This window comes from Acomys minous (assembly GCF_964271855.1).
Source record: "Acomys minous genome assembly, chromosome: 9".
Classification (NCBI taxonomy): Eukaryota; Metazoa; Chordata; class Mammalia; order Rodentia; family Muridae; genus Acomys; species Acomys minous.
Genome location: NC_140490.1, coordinates 20,227,742 through 20,252,796, shown reverse-complemented (window position 1 = coordinate 20,252,796; position 25,055 = coordinate 20,227,742). Strand labels below are relative to the sequence as shown.

General features: G+C 46.0%; 1 protein-coding gene across 1 annotated transcript in view; it reads right to left on the bottom strand.

Moving 5' to 3' along the window:
• CACNA2D3 (calcium voltage-gated channel auxiliary subunit alpha2delta 3) overlaps positions 1-25,055 on the bottom strand; it is a 798,196-nt gene that overhangs the window by 378,846 nt on the left and 394,295 nt on the right. Inside the window, exon 10 of the mRNA XM_084794478.1 lies at positions 1,780-1,869. Coding sequence (XP_084650604.1) covers positions 1,780-1,869 — 90 coding nt within the window. The remainder of the gene's footprint in view (positions 1-1,779; positions 1,870-25,055) is intronic.

The following is a 25,055-nucleotide window of genomic DNA, read 5'->3' as shown; positions in this document are numbered from 1 at the left end:
TTATCATACCAACTGCAATCCTCTCAGGTACATCCTGCAGCTAAAACATGACCTCATTTAGGTTCTTAGCAGCATGCCTCACTCTTTCCCAGAGTGCCTCTCTCTCTCTTTCCTCCAGGTGTGACTCATCCATCTGCTGCTTTGGTGACTTACAGAACACCTTGGTCTGAAGATATACCAATGAAAGAAGCAGGAGAACGCAGGGAGAGCCAAGTCTGGTGAAGGTGAAGGGACCTCACTGGGGGACATAGCTCTGATGAGCTGTCACCCATATTGGGATGGGACATTTTGATAATGTATCTCCCTTGGAGACACATGTGTAGCTATAAGTAACTCCAATTAAAATAAAAACCCGTCTAGCAAGTTGGGCCTGGATGGAATCTTTTCTGTGGTTTGTGTGTGCCCTGTGTAGGGAAAATGGGCATTTCTGTATGTGTCTCCATGAAAAGCCACACATCTGCCTCCACAGATAAGAAGAGTGAAGCTGAAAATCCATTATTCAGCATCATGCACATGTTCCTTACTCGGCCAACCAAGGGCCACAAATGTAACCACATAATGCTCTTTCAACTCCGCCTCCTCTACCACCGAGAGCAGGAGAGCAAGGATGAACCACAGGGAAGACTTGTAACAAGGGCTTGCAGCTCCCAGTAGTTCTTGAGATAAAAAGACTGAATTTCCAAATCATGACAAGTGTTTTCAGTATCACCTCCGAGAAAGAGACTGGAAATTGATAGCTCTAAGCCATTAGAAGTCACTGGCCTGGTTCCAAATCAGTGTGAGGGAGCAGTTGCCCTTGGCCCAGGTTAGTGGTTTCTAAGTTATTAATATGCTATTAATAGAGGTGTGTTCTTTAAAATCTCTCTCTCTCTCTCTCTGTCTCTCTCTCTCTCTCTCTCTCTCTCTCTCTCTCTCTCTCTCTCTCTCTCTCTGTGTGTGTGTGTGTGTGTGTGTGTGTGTGTGTGTGTGTGTGTGTGTGTAAGACAGAGTGGGGAGGGGGAGAGGGAGAGAGAAAGAGACACAGACAGACAGACAGACAGACAGACAGACAGAATGACTGGCTCCTGAAGCTCAGGTTGGCCTTGAACTCACTATGTAGCTGAAGATGACCTTGAACTTCTGATCCATCTGTCCCCATCTCCCAACTGCTGGGATTATAGATTTATGCTACCACATACAGTTTAAATAATGCTGGGGTATGAGCCCAGGGCTTTGTGTACACTAGATAAGCACTTTACTGGTACATACATATAGATTATCTGTAGCTAACAGTCCCTGGGAATGAGGAAGAGGGCTGGCTTTGTGTGTGTGTATATTGGAGAAACCAAGTAGACACCTTCCTTCTGTTTTTCTTGTTTCCTCTTCAGGAGGAAAAGACTGGCTCAGGATTGAGACCAAATGGCTTTATTTGTGTCAGTCTGTGTCATTGGTAAAAGAAACTCTAGGTGTTATGACAACCCTTGACTCAAGAGCTCCATGTGACTAAGTATGAAAACCCAAGTCTATGCCAGGATTCCACTGGGTGGCAAAGCAAAATCAAGGAAAACCCAAGCCTGGGATCCAGAGGGATTACTTACCATTTGCGAGCTATACACTGCTGAGTGACCCAGCACCCACTTTGCTCTACAAAGTGACACCCTGATCCAAATGTGGGTGGCATTCAACTTTGTGCCTGTTGCTCTCAGAGCACCCAAGGACCGAAAATAACCCTGACCTCAATTTTCTACAATCCCATCTACTGTGCTGAGCTTGAGGAAGGCAGGCCAAAGTGGTACTTACGTCGCTGAGTATGTTGAAGGCCTCATTCAGAGCGATATCCAGCATCCCAATTCCTTTGGCGAAAAGTTTGTCCAGATGCTCCCTGAAGTGCTAAAAAAAACAACAATGCAGAAAAGTCCATGAGAACTCTGCAGGCACCCCCTCTTCTCAGAACCTACTATCAGCCGTCCCCCAGCTCCTCTGCCATATTGCTCTTACATATGCCAACTGCTTCTGGGGGCTCAGTATTGATGTCACCCCTTCCTATCTTAGGAGGCTTTCTCAGGCCGTTTGCTTCTTAGGCCAGTTGACAGTGCTTCCTTTGTGTCCTAGTTTGCTTCTCTATGGCTGTAATAAAAAAAATACTGACCAGAAAGAACTCCCAGGCCAAAATCTATCATTGAAAGAAGTCAGGTCAGGAACTCAAGGTGGGATCTGGAGGTAGGAGATGAAGCAGAGGTCCTGGATGAAAGCTGCCTATTGTTCCTATGGTTTCTTCAGATGCTTTCCTCACACAGCCCAAGACCACATGCCTAGGGATGGCATCACCCACAGTGGGCCTGCATCAATTATTAATCAAGAAAAATCCCCTCAGGACTCAGACATGTCTACAGGTCAATGGAGGCATTTTCTCAACTGAGGTTTTTCTCTTTCCAGGTATCTCTAGAGTGTATCAAGTTGAGCCAAGCCCACTGTGGGTGGTGCCACCCCGAGGCAGGTGGTCCTGGGTTCTATGAGAAAGCATCAGAACAAGCCACAGGAACAAATACAGTAAGCAGCATTCCCCCAGGGTCTCTGCTAGCCAGCACACTTCTCAACCTCAGGTTGCTACCCTGTAGACTCAGATCTAGCTTGCATCCAGCATTCCTGATCAGCAACTATCCGATTCAACTCTATTCCCACCCAGAACTGCTTACTTCTTCAAGATAGGCAGGACTTGGTCCCCCAGATTTATCACATGGCAGGTACACAGAGAAGCTGCTCAGTTAGATCTATCTGGGGTGCAAGGATAAAGAGCAGATCTTATCACTAAGCTGCACTTGTGGCCAAGGAGAGCAGGCTAGAGATGAAGCTCCTTGCTAGCGGCCGGAGTCTCATCTGTTTATTCTGATCCTGTCCAGAAGTCCAGCTCCAGCTTCATAAGAAAGTAATTATGATACCCTGTGGAGAAGCACAGCACACGAGGAGCCGTGTGCATCACTGTATGCTTGAGTCTGGGCTTTGCATTTGTTTGTTTTGATGGGCCCTGATGAGGATACACCCTGGGCCTGCACGTGCCAGGTAAGCACTCTCCCGCTGTGTGGCACGCCCAAGCTCTGTACCAATAAGTTGGCCCTGAACTGGTCCCAGGGCTGTATCATTATGGTTAGGCTTCCCTGAGGGGGTTGGGATACGGTGCAACCAGGAGGAGCTGGTTTGCAGCAGGAATGGGATCAAGTCATGTCCAAGACCCAAAATCTCTTTTGTCACTAGAGTGGGAGGAGTGGGGACCACTCCCTCCCCCACCCCAGGCCTGCATGTCCTGGTGCATGTAATTCTTTGCCCCTCACTTTTGTCCACACCAGAGGATGTCACGCTGTACTCTCAACCTCGTTAAACTTCCCCTCTCCTTATAAGGTCATATCCAGCAAGCACCTGGAATCCCTCTTCATGCAACTAAGGTACTCCTAGGATGCTGGTCCTGGGAATGATGTACACTCACCCCCAAAGCATCTACCTACTCCCTAAACATTTAAATAGTCTTTGCCCTTCTCAATTAAATGAGTTCCTCAATGAAGCCTGCCTCCAGAGAGTCTGTTCTTGTTGAGCTCACCCACTGCCTGGGGTCTTCATCACCCATGATCCCGCCATTCCTGCCTCCTGCTTCCTCCCCTCAGGATCCAGGGGCGACCATGCTGGGAAGCGGAGCCTGAATGGCACTCTGCTTTACAAGTCCACCTGACATTACCTTCCTCGCCCACGCTCAGTGGTGCTCGGTTACACAGGTTTATGCTGCACGGCTACCATTTCACTGTTCTTTTAATTCCTGTGCAGCTGCGTGTCACATGCTGCTTTGGGCAAGGGCTGCTTTTATGGTTGGTCACGAAGAGTCAAATGGAACAAACACGGAGATGGGCTCAGCGCTCTTAGCAGAAAACTCAGTCGGTTTTGTTTTGCTTTGTTTTGTTTTGTTTTGTTTTTCCTGACACAAAGATGATTCATATATTAGGTGAAAATATATTTCATCAAAGAGAGACCTTCCAATGGCGCCGTGGATAGAGGACTCTCTTTGTTTCTCCTCCTTCTCTCCCTCATTCCATACTCTGCCCTTCTTTCCTACCCTTAACATAAACCAGATCAACTCCCTGGTCTTAGAGATGCATTCACCCTCTCATCCCAGCTCCACACAGAGCTGCCTTCCAGGAAACTGTTTACTGGGATTTGATGCCCACTAATTGCCGTTCTACTCAATTTGGCAGCCACTGCGACCTATAGATACTGATATTTAAGCTGAAATAAAATTACCCACTATTAAAAACCCCACACTACCCCCCAGCTCAAGCCACATTTTCAAATGCTCATTACGTCCTTGTGGCTAGCAACTATCTGTCAGTGCTGATGTCAGAACAGTGTCATCGCAACAGAGGGTTTTGCTGAACAGTGCCAAGCTGAAGATACAAAGGTCAGAGTAGCCATCTTGGCTTATCACATCAATGACAAATGGTGAGTCTAAGGCCTAATGCGGTATGATGGTCAGTCTTGGATGTCAAATTGACTGGATGTGGAATCAACTGCTGGACACATCTGTAAGAGGTTTTCTTGATCAGGTTACCAGAAGTGGAAGGACACATCCTAATGTGGGTGGAAACTTCTGGTGACAGCCCCGGAGGTCTGAGGGAAAAGCTTCACTTCCTGCTTGCCTTCTCAGCTCCTTGCCAAGTTCACCAAACCTCCCAGGCTTCTAACACAGACTGAAGGCCAGTGGCTCTCCATGGTTCCCTTCTGCCTTTGGAGACAGCCTGGGACTGCCAAGGTACCTAGACTTCTGGAAAGAATATCTGCCTGGCTCTCTGCCTCTGCAATGTGAAAACAGCAGCTGTTGGGCTGCTCAGACGGTATCCTGTGAGTCAAAGAAATCTCATTCCTGCTATCAGTTCTGTTCCCCAAGAGACCTCTTAATGATACAGACGGGGGACCCAGGACCTCTTCATTTCTTCTGACTCTATATTTTACTAACATGTCACATGTGGTTTGACTGAGACCCCTTTCTCATATTATGTCCTAGTTTGGTTTCTGTTGGTATGACAAAATATCCTAACAAAGAGCGACGCAGTGGAGAAAGCACTTATTCCCCTTACGGTCCCAGGTTCCCGTCCCACTGCTGAGGGGTAGCCTGGGTGGGAACTCAGGCAGCCAGTCATGAGCTTCCACAGTCATGAGCTTCCACAATCATGAGCTTCCTCCCTTGCCTGCTTGTTCAGCTGTCCACAATGGGGAGGGTCTTCTTTTATCAACTGACAACCAAGACATTCACTCACACTCTAGCCGGGCCCTCAAGCCAGTCTGATGTAGATGATCTCTCAGGATGATCCTCCTCCCCAATGACTCTAGCTTGTGCCCAGGTGACAATTAAACTGACCGGGGCACACCTTCCAGGACCAAGACATGGAGTTTCTACATAGTCACACCTGAAGCTTTATTGTGCAGGTGGAATTGGACCGATTGGACAGTTTGTTGCCCAGAAACTCTTTCTTAAATTTTTACTGTGCTTTACATAAGCTAATAAGGAAACACCTGACTTAGACTTAGATTCCCCAGAGTCTGATCCAGGCTGACATAGTCAATCTCCACCAGGTTTTCATTCCCATCTCTTTGTGCAGTTCGCTTCTCTGACACCTATAGCCTGTCCCCCCACAACGCCCACCCCGGGGGGAGGGGTTCTTACACACTAGAGGCAGAATGACTTGTCTAGGACCCACTCAGTGCCAGCTTGAGGATGTTTAAAGGAAGAAGTTATTTGGAGGTACTAAGATTCTATAGACAGAGTTCTGCCAAAGTCTAGTCATCAATCTCCTGTTTTAAGATTCTGCCAGCCCATGTTATGGTCACAGGCATCCTTCCACACACATGTTGGCCTGTGGAAGTGTAATTCAGAGTTTTTTGTTTTTTTTTTTTAAGTTTCAAATCTTGTGCAAATAGAGAGAAACCAGGGATGGGGCAAGGTGAATTATTATCAATATTTTAATTTTTACAAAGAAAGCCAGAAATTCTGTAGCTATGGAGGTGGCAGCTTTATAATCCAATAAATAAAATCAGAAAAATAACACCTTTCCCTTCAAGGGCCAGGCTGTTTTAAATGAATACAAACATAGTTAAATTTCACAGACCCACAATCCCTGAGGAGCCTCAGGAGCCTAACTACAGCAGGAATAGAGGGCCTTAAGTTGCCAGGCTGGGAACTGCTCAACAATCATGGACAAAAGGTGGCCAGGCCCCATGTTTTTCCTAAATTAAAATAGTTTGTAGGAAGTAGTGACGGCCCCGCCATATTATTAAATTTCAATAAAGGAAGAGTAAAGCGGTATTTTATCTTTGCTTCAGACAGTGTGCATGGCATATGCTGCCGCGCGCAGGAAAAGGCCTTGCTTCCAAAGCAATTAGTGCAGCTTTCTACCTGGGGAGATAAGCCTGCCTTGGTGCACCATGCCCAGCGCCAGCAGGTACCACAGAGCCTGCTTATCTCCTGTATACAGTCATCATATCCCAGCCAGTGGGAGGCTCTGGTGTAACGGGCTCTCCCTCCACCTGCATTTGAGTCGGCAGAACCATACCGATAATTCTCTCCGTGACAACAGCGCTCGGGTGCTTCCCAGCCTGCGAGTCTTAGTTTCTATTGCTGTGATAAAGCGCCGGGACCAAAAGTAACTTGGGAAGTGCCTTCTTTAGTTAGGGGTTCTATCACTGCCAGGAAACAGCATGGCCAAAAGGGAAGTTGGGGGTGGGAATTTTATTTGGCTTGCACTTCCACAGCACTGTTTATCATTGAAGGAAGTCAGGACAGGAACTCAAGCAGGGCAGGAACCTGGAGACAGGAACTGATGCAGAGGCCATGGAGGGGTGCTGCTTACTGGCTTGCTTCCTATGGCTTGCTCGGCTGCTTTCTTACAGAACTCAGGACTTCCAGTTCCTGCCACCTTGACTTCCCCCGTATAATGAACTGTACAATGGAACTGTAAGCCAGAATAAAAAAAACTCCTTTAAGATGTTTGGGCCAGAGTGTTTTATCGCAGCAACAGGAAAAGAATCTAGGACATGCCCATTATATAAAAGCAAGGTTTGTCGTGTATTTAAACCATGGGACAGTTTCAGAAATTGCCATAAGCCAGTCCTGCGACAGTGGCCAGCACAGGCAGAGTGACTGAAACTGTAAAAAAGGCAGCGTGAGACTTCTGCATGCTACTTTTCTCCATCCTCCTGACCGTCCCTCAAAGAAGGACATGCTGCACTTGTATTTTGCATTAGGCCAGTGGGGACTCAGTCTAAAGAAATAATGGGCCCAGGATGACACAGCATGAAGGGGAGCCCCATCTCTACAGCAGGGTCCCACCTCAACACATTCCACACATGGCTATGGGACTTTCTTAAGCAGGGTATTGAAGGTGTGGAGATAGATCCTAAATGGGGGTGCTATCTTCATGTAGTAGCCAGAGAAAAAGACATCTCAGAACACAGACTTTTCCCTTTTTCCTGGTTGGCTTCGTGCTGCCTTTCTGTTCTTTGGATGTAGCCCATTCACATCTTTTTTTTTAAATTTTATTTTTTATTAATTTATTCTTATTACATCTCAATGGTTATTCCATCCCTTGTGTCCTCCCATTCTTCCCTCCCTCCCATTTTCCCCTTATTCCCCTCCCCTATGACTGTTCCTGAGGAGGATTTTCTCACCCTGTATATGCTCATAGGGTATCAAGTCTCTTCTTGGTAACCTGCTGTCCTTCCTCTGAGCGCCACCAGGTCTCCCCCTCCAGGGGACATGGTCAAAGGTGAGGCACCAGAGTACGTGAGAAAGTCATATCCCACTCTCCACTTTACTGTGGAGAATGTTCTGACCCTTGCCTAGATCTGGGTAGGGGTTTAAAGTTTACGGCCTGTATTGTCCTTGGCTGGTGCCTTAATTTGAGCGGGACCCCTGGGCCCAAATCTGACTATCCTAATGGTCTACTTGTAGGTTTCTAGGACCCTCTGGATCCTTCTACTTTGCCATTCTCCCATGCTTCTCTCATCTTGAGTCCCAATAGGATGTCCTCCCCTCTGTCTCAGTTTCCTGGTAAGTGAAGGCTTTCGTGGGACATGCCCCTTGGGCCCATTCACATCTTACCGTCCTGTTCATCTAGCCTGTTGCTGCCACCACCACCACTGTTGTCACCAGCCTTCCCTGACGTCAGAACCCAGCTTCTTCAGCACTCCAACCTGGGCTGAAGACCAGGACCTCTCCAGGAATCCTGTAGGCCTTTGTCACTCACCTAGACCTGATAAGCATCCAGCCTACTCAACTGGGGAGCTAGCAGGTTCTCAGCCTGTCACCCTAACCAGATTCTATCAACTGAGACAGTCTAATAAAACCCCCCTTTAATATATATTCAGTCCATTGGTTCTGTTCCACTCAAGAACCTGCACTATTGGCAAAGAACATGTCACAGGGTACAGGGACTTTGGGCTCAAGTCTACACCCATGTTACATGACACCCTGGGCAAGTGTCCTGTGTGGTGACCTGTTTGCGGTGATCTTTCTGTGCGCTGCGTAAAGGTTGTCCTTGTATTACACAAATGCTGGTTTCTGTACCCAGAGGGTTGAATACAGGCCAGACTGTGTTATTGTCTTTTCTATGAAGCATCTTCTGCCTCAGTATTTTGTAAACATTGTTCTCCACCACCATCTGATTGGTTAAATAAAGAGCTGAGTGGCCTATAGCAGAGGAGGAGAGACTATATAGGACTCCCTAAGAGCTAAGGACTCTGGGAGAGAAGTAGGCTCGGGAGGATTTGCCTACAAGACACCAAGGATGCAATGAGCAGAACATAGATTAATATAGATGGGTTCACTTAGGTTATAAGAGCTAGTTGGGAACAAGAGTAACCTAAGGCCTAAAAGCTATTATTATTTAGAGCCAGGGCAGGCATAGAAAGACCTTATGGTTTTAGTGACCCATGGTGATGCTCAGATGTATGCCTCCAGACTTAGCTTCCCTTGTCTTAAAACTCTTACTAAATTTGTGCTTGGCAACCTGATTTATAAGTGAGTTCCCATGAGCCCTTTGGGGTGGATGATGGATAAAGACACAGGGAGCATGGGTATCTGTTGTCTTTACCATTTCAGCCACACACAACACTTCAGCACCCTAGCAGCACAGGTGAGCAGCTACAGAACACCACTGGCCCTCAGTGTGCTTGCCTCTGGTGGTTTCCATGCATCCACTGACAGTCAGGCGGCTCACGGTAAGGTAGGGAAGTCATAAGGACACGAGAGGCAAATGAGCTCCTTACCTTGGAGTCTCACTGGAGCTTCTCTGCAGCAAACTGGCCATAACTAGCATGCGATCGACCAGCAACTGTGTACAGCCTTTTCCCCTTCCAAGGGATGGATGCACAGTGTTCTGGGAATTTTATCAGGAACACCACTTAAGGGGAAGGACACATACTAAACTCCTGTGTGATCCTAGGAGCTCTTGTCTTGTTCTTAGCAGATTCCAATTCCATCTAGGGAATCTCTGAAGTCACTATGTAATCTCACTTAATAAGAAAGAGAAGAAGTTGGGGAAAGGTTTCTTAGCAACCATTTAGGATGCACCTTAACAGCACCAAAGAAGTAATATATGGCTAATAAGAAAATTCCTAGTCTCCCTTGGGAAGCTTATACCCACACCTGGCTGTGTTCTTTCTGAGCACCCTCATACTTAAAGTTTACATTAAAATAGCTTCAATAAAACCTCCAACTCTGTTTTATACTGTCTAGTCCTGAAATTCTTTTCTGCTGTAATGCCACAAATCTCAGTCTAGCCAGAGCTAAAGGCCCCTAAAGGATTAGGGGAACTTCTCAGGCTATTGAATATATGACAGTGTGGGAATGTGTCTCTGCCCCTCCTCCCCACCAGGTACAAAAGGTACATGCTTTGACAAACTAGAAAATGTAAGTCCTAATAGTGCTATATTTAATCAGGCTTCTCTGAAGAAAAAGAACTTACAGTGACTATATGTTTATATTTATACATTATTCACACACACACATATATACATATGTATGTATGTATGTATGTATGTATGTATGTATGTATGTATGTATGAATGAAGGTCCAAGAATCCAATAGCTGTTCAGTCCACGAGGCTGGATGTCTCAGCTGGTCTTGAGTATACACCGGAATGCTGAGGAAGTAGGCTCTAATGCCAGTGAAGAAATAGACTTGCCAGCGAGAGTGAGAGCAAGCAGGCAAGGAGCAAGATGTGGCCCAGATTAAAGTCAGTTCTTCCCACCTCACAAGAGCTGTATTAAAATTGTGTCTTCCCACTTCAAATGACTTAATTATGAAAAAAATCCCTCGTGGTAGCTAACTCCAAATGTAGTTAAATTAACAACCAGGAATTAGTAAGTCCACTCCTTATCGACTTGACACATAACCATATCTCTGTATGTCATGATTAATTTCCAAATGAAGACAATAACCAGGTCATAGTTACACCTAACATAACTATCTCATACGCAACTGTAAACACATTGTAAATTTAGAATTGGTGGCTTCTATCAGTATCTCAAACTTAAACATGATAACCACTAATATTCCATTAACTGATGTTACATTACATGATAAAGATTGAATAAAGAAAACACAAACATCTGTACAATCATATTTGTAACAAAATATGACAGAAGCACTATTGACAATTAAAATCATTTCCCCAACTGGTCCTGTGGCCTTAGCTGGTATTTATAACCACTTTCCTCTACTACCCACTCTATTTCTTCTACGTTCAGCAAGAACCTCAGCAGGACTTGGGTCTTGTCCTCGTGGAGTGACCAATACCTTCATTCCTGATGGGTCACTGCACTTCATCATCATGCCTGGATTAGGCCATTAAAGTTTCCCACTGACTTTAATCACAGGATAAGGTAGCACCAAGAGATGCCCTAAAGGATCTCCTGCACTCCAGTCACAATCTTTATTATCTCCACTGTGGAGAATCAATCCAAGGTTGCCATGGTAGTCTGGACCAGTCACCCCTCCTAACACTGTTATTCTTTTCTTAGCCTGTTGGCTTCAGGGCATCAGAAGGCCACAGTGGCCATGGGAAGACTTAAGCTTTTAGTTCAATGGACTACTTATTGTGTTTTCTGATAGAGGTGATCTCCACTCTGGGACCAGAACTTTTAGGCCAGTAGAACTTAAGGTCGTGAGAACAGGAAGCAAACATTTTCCTAGTGGGTCACTAGGGGTGATAGTGGGTGGCACTATTCCCTTTTCTATCCCTTGATTCCTGGACCTGTGGATCATGGCCAGAGTGAATCAGTACATCTATTGGATGCTGAGTCAAAGCATATACCACCTTCTGAAGAGCCCCTCTCTAGCTATCCAGGCTGCTGTTATCTAATTGATGCTATGAGTTTTTCAAAAGGCCATTCCATCTTCCTATCAGGAAGTCTGCTTTAGGATGATGGGAGCATGGTAAGACCAGTGAATTCTATCACCATGGACTCACTGTCACATGTGTGGCTGTGACGTGAGCAACACTGTGGAATAGCATGGTGGTGTATAAGGCATTCTGTAAGTCCACAAATGGTGGTTTTTGTAGATGCATTATGTGCAGGAAATGCAAAATCATAACCAGAATAAGCAGCTACTCCAGTAATGGCAAAGCATTGCTCTTTCCATGGAGGAAGAGCTCCAATATAGTCAACCTGCCACCAGGCCTCTGGCTGGTCACTCCAAAGAATGATGCCATGTTTTATGCCCAGTGTTGGTCTCTCTCTGCTGTTTGCAGATCTGGCACTCAGTAATAGCTGTAGCCAGGCCAGCCTTGGTGAGTGGAATTCCATGTGGTTGAGCCCATGAATAATCCCAATCTCTGCCACTATGGCCACTTTGTTCATGGGCTCATTTGGCAATGACAGGGATGACTGGGAAAAGAGGTTGACTGTCAGCAAAATTATCCTCTCTACTTGATCATTAAACTCCTCCTCTCCAGAAGTTGCCTTTTGAGTGGTATTTATACGGGACACAAGTATCTTCACATCCTTGGCCTATTTGGAGAGATCTATTCACATAATTCTTCCCCAGATGTCTTTCAAAGCAAATTTTCAATCATGGTCTTTCGAAGTCCCTTATGCAACCAATTCATTGGCCCCAGCTTACAAATTAGTGAACAATTGCACTTCTGTCCATTTATCCTTCCAAACAAAATATACGACCCTGTGTACTACCTACAGTTCTGCCCACACTGAATGCTTTGTTTCACCATGTCTTTTGAGGTTGTTCCAGAAAGAAAGGGGTTGTAATGCGGTAGCTGTCCTCCTGTAGGTGATGCCTCCCTAACGTGCAGAACCATGAGTAAACTGGGACCTTGTCTTCTCTTTCTCAGTGGACCAACATAGGGCACATAACCATGATGTTATAGGCGCATGGTTGGAAGCAGATGCCATTGTAACAGGAACAGAAATGATGGGCAATTAGGCAACTTCTTTATGTAAGTTGCTTGTGCCTTCAAGGCCCGCTTAGGCTAACCATGTATATGCTACTTTCATTTGATAATGGATTGCTGCTATGCCCATCCTACTTTATGACCCAGTGGTTCTAATAATACCTAGGTCATAATGGGCATAATGGGCAGTTCAGGTTGCATGGTAACTTCATGGCCAATAACAGGTCAAGAGCTATTACTCAAAAGAATAGTTGTCTGCAGATGATGGTAGAGCCTTGGTCTAAAAAGCCCAAAGGTACCTTCTGTGCTGCACCTGCAGGGACCTGCTAAAGGCCCCCACAGCATCCTTATCTGTCATTGACACCCCAAGTACCATCAGGTATGCTGGATCATATAGTCCAAGTGCTAGAGCAGCCTGTACATCAGCCTATACCTATTGAAGAGCCATCATCTCTTCCATGTCCACCCACAACACTAGCAGCTTTCCAAGTCACTTAGTATAAGGGCCAGAGTAACACACTCACATGAGGAAATGTGAGTCTTTGGAATCCAAATCTGCCCACTACACATTGTGTTTTTCTCCTGTTGGAGAGAGGGACCAGGTGCAATAATTTATCTTTCACCTTGGAAGGAATATCTCCTAATACCCTACACCACTGGACTCCTGAGAATTTCACTGAGGTAGAAAATCTTTAACTTATTTCCTATGCTCTGATGTATATATGTGTTATCAACAAGTCCAAAGTGGTTGCTACTTCCTGCTCACTTGGGCCAACCAGCATAATGTCATCAACGTAGTGAGCCAATGTAACATTTTATGGAAGAGACAGAGGATTAAGATCCCTTCTAACTAAGGTATGACACAGGGCAGGAGAGTTAATATATCCTTGAGGTAAAACTGTGAAGGTGTACTGCTGGCCTTATCAACTGAAAGCACAGGTACCAAAATAAAAAGGCATTTGCTAACCAATAGCCACATGCCATGTACCATGAGATATGTTAATTTGCTCAAGTAGAAACAGCACATCTGCTACAACTGCTGGAACTGGAGTCACTACCTGACTGAGTTTTCAATAGTCACCTGCCATTCTCCATGACCCACCTGTCTTCTGCACAGGCCAGATAGGACAGTGAAATGGATACGAGGTCCTTGAAAGTGCACTGATTTCTGCAATACTCCAGAGATGTGACACTGATTTTGATTCACTATTTTCCCTGGAGGGGCAACTCTAAAAGGCTTCCTTTTATCCTTTGCAGCCATAATGGCCCTAACTCCAGAGGTCAGAGAACAGTAGGAGAATTATGCCAACTTCTAAGTATATCTAACCCAATAATATATTCTGGGACTGAAGAAGTAATGGCAGGGTGAGTTTTAGAATGCATTAGACCTATGTGAGTCTGAATTTATCGCCCCCCCCCCAAATCATCACCTGGCTTCCATAACCACCCACTATAACTGGAGGGCCACAGTGTTTCTTAGGGCTCACAGAATCACTGTATCCAAGAACGTTTGATTGTTTCCTACAGCCAGTGTACAGTTACACTTGTGAAGAAAGGCCATGGGGTCCTCTGGGAAAAGACAAAACAAAACAAAATAAACAAAGAAAAAAAATCAGCTAACTGTAAAATTATTTGGTATTTTATCAAGGTCCTTCCTTAAGGTAACCTGGGTTCTGGGCCTGAAAACTGGCTCGAGTCTGGAAATTGCTTCGCAGGCTGAGTCCCTTTTGCCATGAACCAATAGAGCCCTTCTTCCATTTGTCTGAGAATGTTTCTACTCATAGAGATCAAACGGAAGTGCAGTGGGATTCCTATCTATTTTATGCCTGGAAACACCATGATTGATTAGACAGTTGAAGAGCTCCATATATATCACTGCAACATAAAAGTCACTCTGCCTGTGCTGCCTGTTACAGGTTGGGCCATTATGGATATTGCTTGGCCTGTGCTGTCCATACTAAGGCCACATTGCCTTTAGTGACTCAGTGCTGTCACCTGGCCCCTGCCATTCTGGGACCGAATATAATCCATTACATTAAACTCACCCAATTGAGCAGCAGCGTTTCCAACCCTCAGGTCCGACACAAGGAAAAGGGTGACAACAAAGCTCTTCAGATGTGTTGGTACCACTCTTGTCCTTTTGCATCTTATATTGTTAGTAAAGGGCATGTCCCTTGGGTCTTCCCATTGTCAAGGATTACATTTTACACAGCACACCTACTTCCATGAGACATAAAAATCTCCATCAACACCAAGCCAAGGGATGTCAATCACATCCAATTTGTTTTCAGTTGGCCATCTTTTAAAAAAACTTGTGGCATCTTTGTTTTTTTAAACTAGGAGAGCTCCCATATTAAGCCTAGAATCTCCACACAGTGGGCTCATATTTATAAACTCAGCCTGATCCAGTTTTATGTTCCTTCTACCACTATCCCACACCCTTAAAAATCTATTCCCACACACATTCCCCAGACATCTACTTGAATGAATTAGCAAATGCATTAATCTCCTTAGTGCTGTAGCACACCTCCTTGTGGCCCTCACTTTCTATCTTCCCTCTAGGAGCCTGTTTAGTCTTAAATCTGGCTATAAATCTAGAGGCCACTATTGCTGGGCCCTGAGGGATACCGTTGTCTTGCCTGGCATCTTCTTTGGAGAAAGTCACTGCTGGTTTAGCAGACACTGAAGGATTAATTTACTCAGTGGTGTAAAAGGCAACATTTCAGGAGGTTTACTTGTGTGTGGGAAGCATGAGGTGCATCTTCTGCTTGGGGGTAGAGAGACTACTTCCTCAGGTGAGAAAAACCCTTGAGAATCTGAGGATCCCAAATTCTCATCCTCAATAGGGTCCTCCCACACATCTGCATCCAAAATTATAGGACCCATTATTTACCGATTAATGTCTTTGCTTTGCTGATATTCTCTGAGGCTAGGATTTTGTTTTTCACCACAATTCAGTCAACCTTATATAATAAGGGCTTTGACTTGATTTTCCACAGCTTGAGCCTTGTAGCCACTGGAAAGACAGCTCTCTTCCAGGGCACGTGTAGAAACCCTTAGACTGTTGATGTGCATATGGAGCCCATCAGTTTTATCACTGAGTTCATTGTTGTCCATTCCCATATTCTGAGATGCTATTTGTTGGTTAATTTTTATCATGGAGCTCAATCTTTTCCATTGTCAATTTTTCCAGAGATGCTTGGAGAAACCAAACAGTATTATCATTTTCTTTACCTTTCTACAAATGGTCACAAGCTTTATATATAGAGTCACCAAGTCTGTTGCCTCTCAGAACTGGTTAATCAGGATGATCAAATGCATTTGTCTCCTTAAGTGTGTAAAATAGCTCATGCCATGGGTTTTCCACCCTCTCCAAGCTTCTAGCAAAGGCTTCAACAGCTGTAGGTATTGGGAAATTAAAAAGCCCAGTCCATATTCTTAAAAAAATTAATCCTTATACTTCTGCTGTTCTAGAACCACTTCTGCTACTAAAATCTGTATTAGTCAGGGTTCTCTAGAGGAACAGAACTTATAGAATGGATGTGTGTGCGTGTGTGTGTGTGTGTGTGTGTGTGTGTGTGTGTGTGTGTGTGTACATATTAAGGAAATTTATTAGAATAGTTTACAGGCTATGGTCCTGCTAGTCTACCAATGGCTATCTACCAATCAAAAGTCCAAGAATCCAATAGCTGCTCAGTCCATGAGGCTGGATGTCTCAGCTAATATTTAGTATACACTGGAATGCCCAAGAAGTAGGCTGTAATCCCAGTGAAAGGATGGACATGCCAGCAAGATCAAGAACAAGCAGGCAAAGTAAGCAAGCCTCCTTTGTTCGTGTTACATAAGAGCCTCCTGCAGAAGGTGTGGTTCAGATTTAAGGTGAATCTTCCCACCTCAAAAGTTCTGGATTAAAAGTGGGTCTTCCCACTTTAAATTGATTAACTAAGAAAAAATCCCTCTCAGGTATACCCAGCCCCTTGGGTTGAAGTTAGTTCCAGAATCAGTCAGGCCAACATCCAAGCACATCCATCACAAGGGCCCTGTGGGGAGCTCTTCCAAGTTTGAGTCCCAGCCACAGATGTGGTGCCACCTTCCTTCTAACAGATATGGGGCTTTTGACAGTCCTATCAGCCAAACAGATGAGTGGTCTACCAGCCACTATGGCTGTCTCACTGTGACATCTCTGTGTAAGCTTTCACAGGGCTCCATGGTCCAAATCCAAACCACAGAAGCCCATCTATTAGAGACCAGGGCTTACCACACCTATCTTCTAGTCCACTTTAGTTACTAACTACTAGGTTGTTTACTGTAAACAATGGCTCTCGACTTCAGCCTTAGGCTGATTCTCTTAGGAACCCAGTTAGCATGAGAAATCCCCTGGATGAATCCCATGGCCATTTTGTCCACATGCCTCAGGAATACAGGGCCCAGGAATTGTTAGTAGATTTTACAGTAGAAAGGCACAGCTGGGTGTGGTTATGCATGCCTGTAATTCCAGCAGAGGCTGCCAGAGCTCTGTGAGTTCAAGGCCAGCCTGGTCTACAAATTGAGTCTAGTGCAGCTAAGGCTACACAGAGAAACACTGTCTTGGCAAAAAGAAAAAAAAAGATAAAAAGAAAGAAAGAAAGAAAGAAAGAAAGAAAGAAAGAAAGAAAGAAAGAAATACACATCTGTGGCATGGCTACCTCCAAACCCAGACTCTAGTAAATCAGGCTACCATTTGATTCTACTGGGGAAAGTAGAGACATGGTGTTTCTCAAAAAAATAAAAATGGAATGGTCCAAGAAAGCTGGTGGAAAGGAGGCAGCTCAGCTGTTTGCAATTTGGGGGGAAAAACACAAATTCTGATAGAACTGCCCTGAACCCTTCCAGCGTCTCCTTCCCATTGTGGATAACAAATTGAAGTGTCTAACGGCAGCAGCTGTTTAAAGCCAGTGCCAAATTAGAGACAAGATGGATCTCCTGGACACGAACGGCACGTGCTATTTCATAGCAGGTTCATCAGTTCAGCGGCAGCCTCATTTCCATGCCATAGCACTAACCATCCCCTGCAAGACGATGGCAGTCAGCCCAGCACAGGAGAATCTCAACTGGAAGTCTCTCATTAGTCACCCGACCCAGTCCACCACAGGCTCTAAGAGGACATGCTACCAAGCTGCATGTGAGACCGCCTCAGGGTCCAGACACTGTGAGGAAAACCACAGCTCAAAGGGGCTTCTTGACAGGAGGCCTGCTTTGCGTTCCGGTGCAGTACGGCAGTAGGTGTGTGAAACAGCAGGCCTTGCCCTTCACGTCTGCCTGACATCTCTGAAGGTCTGAGTTCATCCTTCATAAACTTTATGAGGGCCTTGATTGGATGCAAATGTGTTTCACGGAGCAAGGGTGCTTTCATGAGCTGGGGCTTGCGGGAGACAGGAGTAAGGGTTTCCGTTCATTGCGGCATGATGCCAAGCTCTGTAGATGCGTTGGCTCTGGGGAAATGTGTGTTTATGGTCAGTGCCTGGGGAGAAGGTAAAGCAGACACAGCATGGCACATGGCCAGTGAGCTCACCTATCCAAAGCATCACCTACCAGGCATGTGGGCAGTCCTCTGCATCTTCAGTAAGAACCACAGGCCTGCATGCAAGGCTGAGGAGCACCAAGATGCATGTGTGGATGCTTGTGACCCCAGGAGATACTTAAATTAGGAGCTTTTTTGTATGATCACTATAAAGATTTGTTGGAGTTGTAGAAAACTTATATTTAATTGAAATGAGGTTGTCACAATGATCTCTGCATTTTGCCAGACATAATAATATATAAGTATTAAGCTTAATTGCATCCATCTCAACCACTCTCATTCAAGGCTGGGAATAAACAAACCCCCTGGTTGGCAATGTAGTTTTAAGAGCTAATCAACATTATTTCAGTCAGTCCCTGACTGACGAATATTTAGATTTTCAGGATTTTATTTTTCCAATCATTGTGTCATCATGCCTACCTACATTGTGAGACATGTGTTTGGTAACATCATCATAGAAACTATATGGAACCAAGTGATCAGTAAATATGAAGCAAATATATTTCTTGGTATATACCACAAAGAGTTATTATAGGAATTTAATGAACTAATTCAGACAATACTTAATACAGGATATCTAAGTGTGCAGTAGATGTGAGGTCTCAGAAGGATAGGGTAACTATAGATCACAGTGTCAGAAGGCACTGTGTTTGGGTTCTTGTTTTTCAGCATCCTATGATGGGAAGGTAAAAGCTCAGACACCTTGGTGAAGGGACTCAGCCACATCTGGCTACTGGGTCCCTCCTGGCTCTACTTTGTTTTACATTGCCACAGCAGGCTCACACCAATATAGCTACTCTCTTTAGTAGACTCATGTTTTCCTAGCTCTAGGAAAAGCTGGCAAGTGTTAGGATTGCCAACTAAGATACAGACTACCAAAGCAACACCAAGTTTCAGATCAACAGAAAATAATACAAGAAAAAATGTTGCTTATTAGTATACACAATGTATACATACTATAATATACTATAATAATCAGCATCTCCTATTTTTAACCATTTGTGGTCTGTTCTTTCTAGGGTTGTTTTCCAGCCATCTCATGGCCTCTGCCATCACGACAAACAAGGTGTCGCAGGTTCTTGTTCCTCAAATTTAGCCTTAACATGGGAGTCTGGCATTTTTTCTCAGGTGCTCAGGAAATCTTGCACTGTTTAATTTTTTCGACTCAACACAAACTAGAGTTACCTGGGAGGAAGAAACCACACAGGGCAGGTTGCTTCCATCACACTGGCCTGTAGCATCTCTGTGGCACAGCTCCTCGATTAATGACTGATGTGAGCAAGGCCAGCTCACCCGCAATAATGCCACCATTGCAGGTGGTCCTGGGATGTATGAGAGAGCCACCCGAGCAAGCCATGGGCAGCAAGCCAGTAAGCAGTGTTCCTCTCGCCCCCATGGTCTTTGCCATCGGTTCCAGCCTCCAAGTTCCTATCCTAACTCCCCTTGGTGATGGATTGTAAGTTGTAAGCTGAAGTTAACCTTTTCCCCCACCAAACTTGGTGTTGGTCAGTGTTTTATCACAGCAACAGAAAAGCTAACTCAGGGCACATACTCAACCATGAAGAGGAAGGAGAAGCAGGAAGAGGAAACAGCAGGGGCCAAGTGAAAGGGGCAAAGGAGGAAAAATGGCAGCATAGAGGCTCAAGAGAAGCACAGAATGTGGTACGAGTTTTATTCCAGCAAAGAGACAAGGGTTAAGGTGAGGAAGTGCTTGGCGGGTCAGGACAGGCGTTCGCTCCAAGGAGAGAAAGCACAATAGTGAGAAAGTGGAGAAAGTGAAGGTCACCATGTGATGAAACAGGCAAGGAGAGCCTAGGGAGGATCCATACTCCATCCAGGGCCTGCAGGGCCATCACGGGGGCCATGAGAACACTTGTTCAGTCCCGCTCTCTGTGTGAGGTAGAGCGAGTGCTGGCCTCTGCTAAGCCCATAGCTGCCCTTAGCTCCTTCTCCCCTTTCTCCTGGTAAAATGCATCTCAGTATTGCCAGCTCATCCCTGTCTTATATTTGTTCATTGAGTCGTCGATTTTGTTTTATTTACTATTAGTTTTGAAGCTGGGAATAGATCCCAGGACCTTGTACTTGCTAAGGGTGGTACATTATATTGCTGAGCTACAGCCCCAGCACTACCGAAGGTTGGTTAAGAATGCACCCGACTCTGTATTATGAACCTGAACAGCTGAGTAACAGCAGACCTGACCTTTCACACCAATGGAGACAGTTCTCTGGTGACACACATCAGAAGATGGAGTATATAAGTCACTCCAATAGCAGAATACAGAAAAGGAGGACACAGAATGCCATGGGTGTGGGGAGGTAAATAGGAGCCTGTAAAGTGGGAACATATAGGCACTCAGAGCTTTCACTCAACAAATTACTAGTAAAAATTGTGGAGAGCTGCAAAGTGCCACGCCTTAATATGGCGTAGGCTTCCGCCTTCCGCCATCCCAACGGCGAGCGCTCTCTAAGATAAACAAGTCCTTATATGGCAAAAGGCTGTGCAAGGGTAACTGGTGATCTGATGACGAGCAGTCCTGCTCTGACGTGGACCTATGAGCAGGTGGCGCCTGGCATGAGCTGATTGGCCCTTGAGTTGTACTTAAGCTTGGCCCTTCCCTTCTTCGGGACCATTTCCACTGAGCTTAATCCTGAGTAAAGATCTCGAGAAGAAGTCTGGTTGTCGGCGTCTTATTTCCGCTGGACGGTGCGGCGCCGACAAAAAATGGTTGTGTAAAGATGAAAAGATCTCAAGACTCAGAGCTAAAAATGGATGTCAGGTGTAGGGGTTAGGGGACCCTCAGGTCAGCAGCTCATGAGCCACAGGATAAATGACAATACAGGCCTCAAGGAAGAGGGCAGTAAAGGCTCAAGGCCACCTCTACGCTTAAAACCAAGTGATCAGCCATCCAAAGGTAACAGAAGGATAGGTTTTCCACCACAGGCCAGGAAGGCACAGACGTCAGGGAGCTTTACAGACAACGTGCATGCTCTCACTGAGAAAACTAAGACTCCATCAGCTGCAAGAAACTTAACCAGAAGAAATCTCTCCGAGAAAGAATTGTATGACTCATCACCAGAGACTTTGTTTTGTTATATGTTCTCAGCTGGAGCCGCCCCACTCACAGCAATTCACCCATATCCGTCCCTGTGTTTACCAGGCTACAGTGGACGCTGGGGTTCCCTCCTCTGATCAGAATGCCTGTCCCAGCAATGCACAGCTGTGGAAGCTATGAGGGCTCAGTGCGCCCCAATCCTCAGGGCCTATAACGCAGTAGGTTTCAGAAGCCTGACTAACACCTCTCTATTTGCTTCTTACTTGAAGCTAAAGGAACTTTAGAGAGAAAATCATTATTTCTACTTTTCAAAGAAGGATCGTGGCATATGCTCATGGCCCGGCAAGGGTGGCACTCCTGAAAAGGATAATAAGTGAGAATGCCGAGGCAGGTCCCTTGTGTGGAAATCAGGTGTCCCCTGCCCCTCCCCGCCCTCCAAATTCTACTGGCTAGTTCCCTGTAGTTCAGGGCTCCTGGGGCAAATGTGGACAAGGATGAGTCACTATCTTACAATCAGATGATGGCACCAGGTGGGCGAGCCCATGGGGGACTGCGTTATTGCTCGTTTTTTTTTGGGGGGGAGGGGGGTGCGGGGAGAAGGGCCTGCAAGTACCTGGGAGCAAAGGCATTAGACCAGGGAACACTGGGCCACATACCCAAAAGAAATCTTCCTCCCATAGAGGGTGCTGTTTGGAAGCCAACTTACAGTCCTACAGGTTTTTAGGGGGTAATCCTCCCATTTTAAGGCCCTATAGGAAAACAGGAGGAGGAGGAAGAGGAGGAGGAGGAGGAAGGAAGGAAGGAAGGAAGGAAGGAAGGAAGGAAGGAAGGAAGCTTCCTGGCAGAGTAAGGTGTGAGTCCCTGCCTGGGCAAGCATGGGTGGGCAACAAGCTCACTCTCATACTCCCTTTTAATTGTTCCTGACATGTAAGCCTGCACTGAGGAGAAGAGATGCCAAGCTTCCTAAAAAGATAAACATCATTGATGTAAAAAAAAAAAAAAAGAAAGGGCTGCACGACTCCAGTACCTAATATTCTGATAACCAGAAATTAGATGCCTGCCTCCACGGCTTGGGGCAGTGAGGCAAAGGAGGAAGAGAGAACTTGCCTTGCTGATGCTGAGGACCAGCACAGAGGGAAGATGAGTCTGCACTGCTCCTGGGAACTAAAAAGACCTCCACGGGGAATTTAGAGGAGCCAGCCCTGAAAAGAAACTGAAAAACTGGATAGGTGGAGAGAGCCTGTCACTGGTGGCAAACAGAGAATTAAACAACAGCTTACGGGAGGAGGTGGTGTTGGCAGAGCTCCCTGGTCCCACCTAGAGGGAGGCAAGCACAGTACCTTTTCTCCCCAGGAGTCACCCAATAGGAGCCCTAAGAGCTGGGCAGGCAGGTGGGTCAGCTCCCAGCCTGCCTCCCTAATGGATTTGGCTTGTATTACAAACAAAACTGACTGACCAATTACAGTAGATCATATTGAAGCTTGCCTGTCCCTGGACAGTGACAACTTTCCACACACGTGGTAATTTTGACACCAAACAGAGCAGAGGGGACCACCTACCAAAGGCTTCACCGTCAGACAAAGCACCCCAACAACAGCAGACACTGTGCTTCTTCAGCTGCCCTCCAAACTCCCAGGCTGTGAGGCTGGCTGTGTTTTAGAGTTTCTGACAAGGTCTGAGCTAAGAAAGAGCTGCCTTCTCTTGTGGCAAGATAAATGTTCACAAGGTGAGAAGAAACCAAACACTGACTTTTAAAACGATCATGAAGATGACACATCCCAAAACCGAAAGCCCAGCCCAGGCACCTTGAAACCTCCCTGCCACCATCAAGAGTTCTTGCTTAGTACCATCGTTTCAATGCGTTGAGAAGCTCCCAGTAGCCTGCCAGAAAAGGGATTATCTATTATCAGAGCTAATAAAACTGAGTGCAAATCTGGAGTTAGCTTCCCTGTTTGTGTAACCCGTATAGTCACATGAGCCCCAGGGTCTGAAGGGTCCTACTCTTAGCTAATGCCCTGCTGATAACGTCAACATCTTTAAATTTAATAAACAAGAAGTCCTGCTAGTCTGCTTTATACTTGGTCCATGCTCTGTCGTCGCTCTAGCAAAAACACCCATTCTTAAGTAATTCATAAAGAAAAGAGGCTTATTTGTCTCCCAGTTCCAGCGGCCCAAGAGTATGGACGCTGTCTGCTCAGCCCCTGGCAGGGGATTCAGGTTTGCCTGTGTGCAGCCACAAGAACGAATAGCAAGCAGACAGCTGAAAGGTGTGCAGCTCGGTATGTCACAACCCACTGGTTCACAAAAGCAAACCGTTCCTCTGTGCACATCCACTACCGCCAGCGAGACCTTAAGCCCTCTTCAGACCACCCCGCGCCCTGCCCCATGCCTTCACGGTGCATTGACGCCTCAATATGACCCTTGGAATCGTCTCACTACAAGAGGACTGTGGCAGCACTGAAACTTATATGGCCCTCGCTGATGGCTGCAGAGGCTTAAGTGAGGCCACATCAAGACAGGGGTGGTAAGAAAGGGTGGTGGTCTTCAGTCAGAGTTTGGTCTCTGCCTCTACACAAATGTTTACCAGTGTTCATGGATGCCTAGCTTTAGTTTCCAGGGTTGGGACAACAGAGAGCAGAATTTCTCTTCAACCAGCAACTAGGTAAAGAGTCCTCCACAATATGCTTGATGTAGTAGTTTTAAAATTAGCTCGTGTGAGAGATCAGGGTAAAAGGGACATATTTAGCAAACAGCTCCTAACTATGAAAGTACTACTTTGAACCCTCAAAGGAGTCAGGCATTTAATTATGGTTCTTTGGGCTCTGATGGACAGTGATGCTGAGGGACTGGAACATCGTGCCCACAATGTGGCCACATTCACACAGATGCAAGTGGAGCTGCCGGAACTGAAGGATGCTGAGAGCAGGAGTTGTGCTGCCTGACTGTGTGCTGGTGAGCAAGCAAACTGCCACTGAATCCCCAGAAAGCTGGCTGAGAATATGCCACACTCCAAGCTTAAAGGCGCTGCACGTGATAAAATGCTGTTCTTTTTATAATGGGAAAAATCTCAGGCCTGGGCAAGTCGGGGCTGGTAGATGACATTGAAGCTGTTTCCTAGGAAGAGGGCATTGTCTGGCACAGAGATGCCAGTATGAGGGCACAGCTTATCACCTCCTGAGAGTGGGACAGGAGACAAAAGAGTGCACTTAGGTAGGAGTCTAGACGTAATGAAGGCACCTCCTTCACCTTTGCCCCTTCCCTCTGAAGCCCTCTGAGCTATGGCTGGGCCTGTCAGGCTGATAATGCTCTCAGCATCCATGACTATAATAATCAGGATGGGAATCCAGAAAACAAAACTTCAGTCAAAACACATAAACACAGTCCAACGAGCACAGCTGCATCCCTCACGACATGCCTACAACGCAACGTGTTGTTTGAGGTCCCCCACTACCAGGGAGCCCACAGTTATATAGGAATCCAGCGACACGATGTGGACGCCACGTAAGACAGCCCAGCAAAACACTAGACACCATTGGCAATGTCCAAGCCATGCAGAGATGGATTCTCTGGGCAGGGTGATCAAGTAGAAGGTTCAGAAAGAGTGACACAGATACCCTGTGTCTTAGTTATGGTTTCCTTTGCTGTGAAGCGATACCATGACCACAGCAACTCTTAGAAAGAAAAACATTTAACCGCGGCTGGATTATAATATCAGAGTTTTAGTCCATTATCTCCTCGAAGGGAAGCATTCCCTGGTGAAGGCAATACTTGGTGCTGGAGAAGGAGCTGGAGTTGAGAGTCCTACATCTGGATCTGCAGGCAGCAGGAGACTGAGACACATTGGCCCTACTGGAGCCTCTTAGACCTCAAAGCCTCCCCTCAGCGGCCCACTTCCTCCGATAAGGCCACACCTACTCCAACAAGACCACACCTCCTAATAGTGCAGCTCTAGGTGACCAAGCTTTCAAACACATGAGTCTATGGGGGATGGGCAGTCCTTTCTATTCAAATTACCA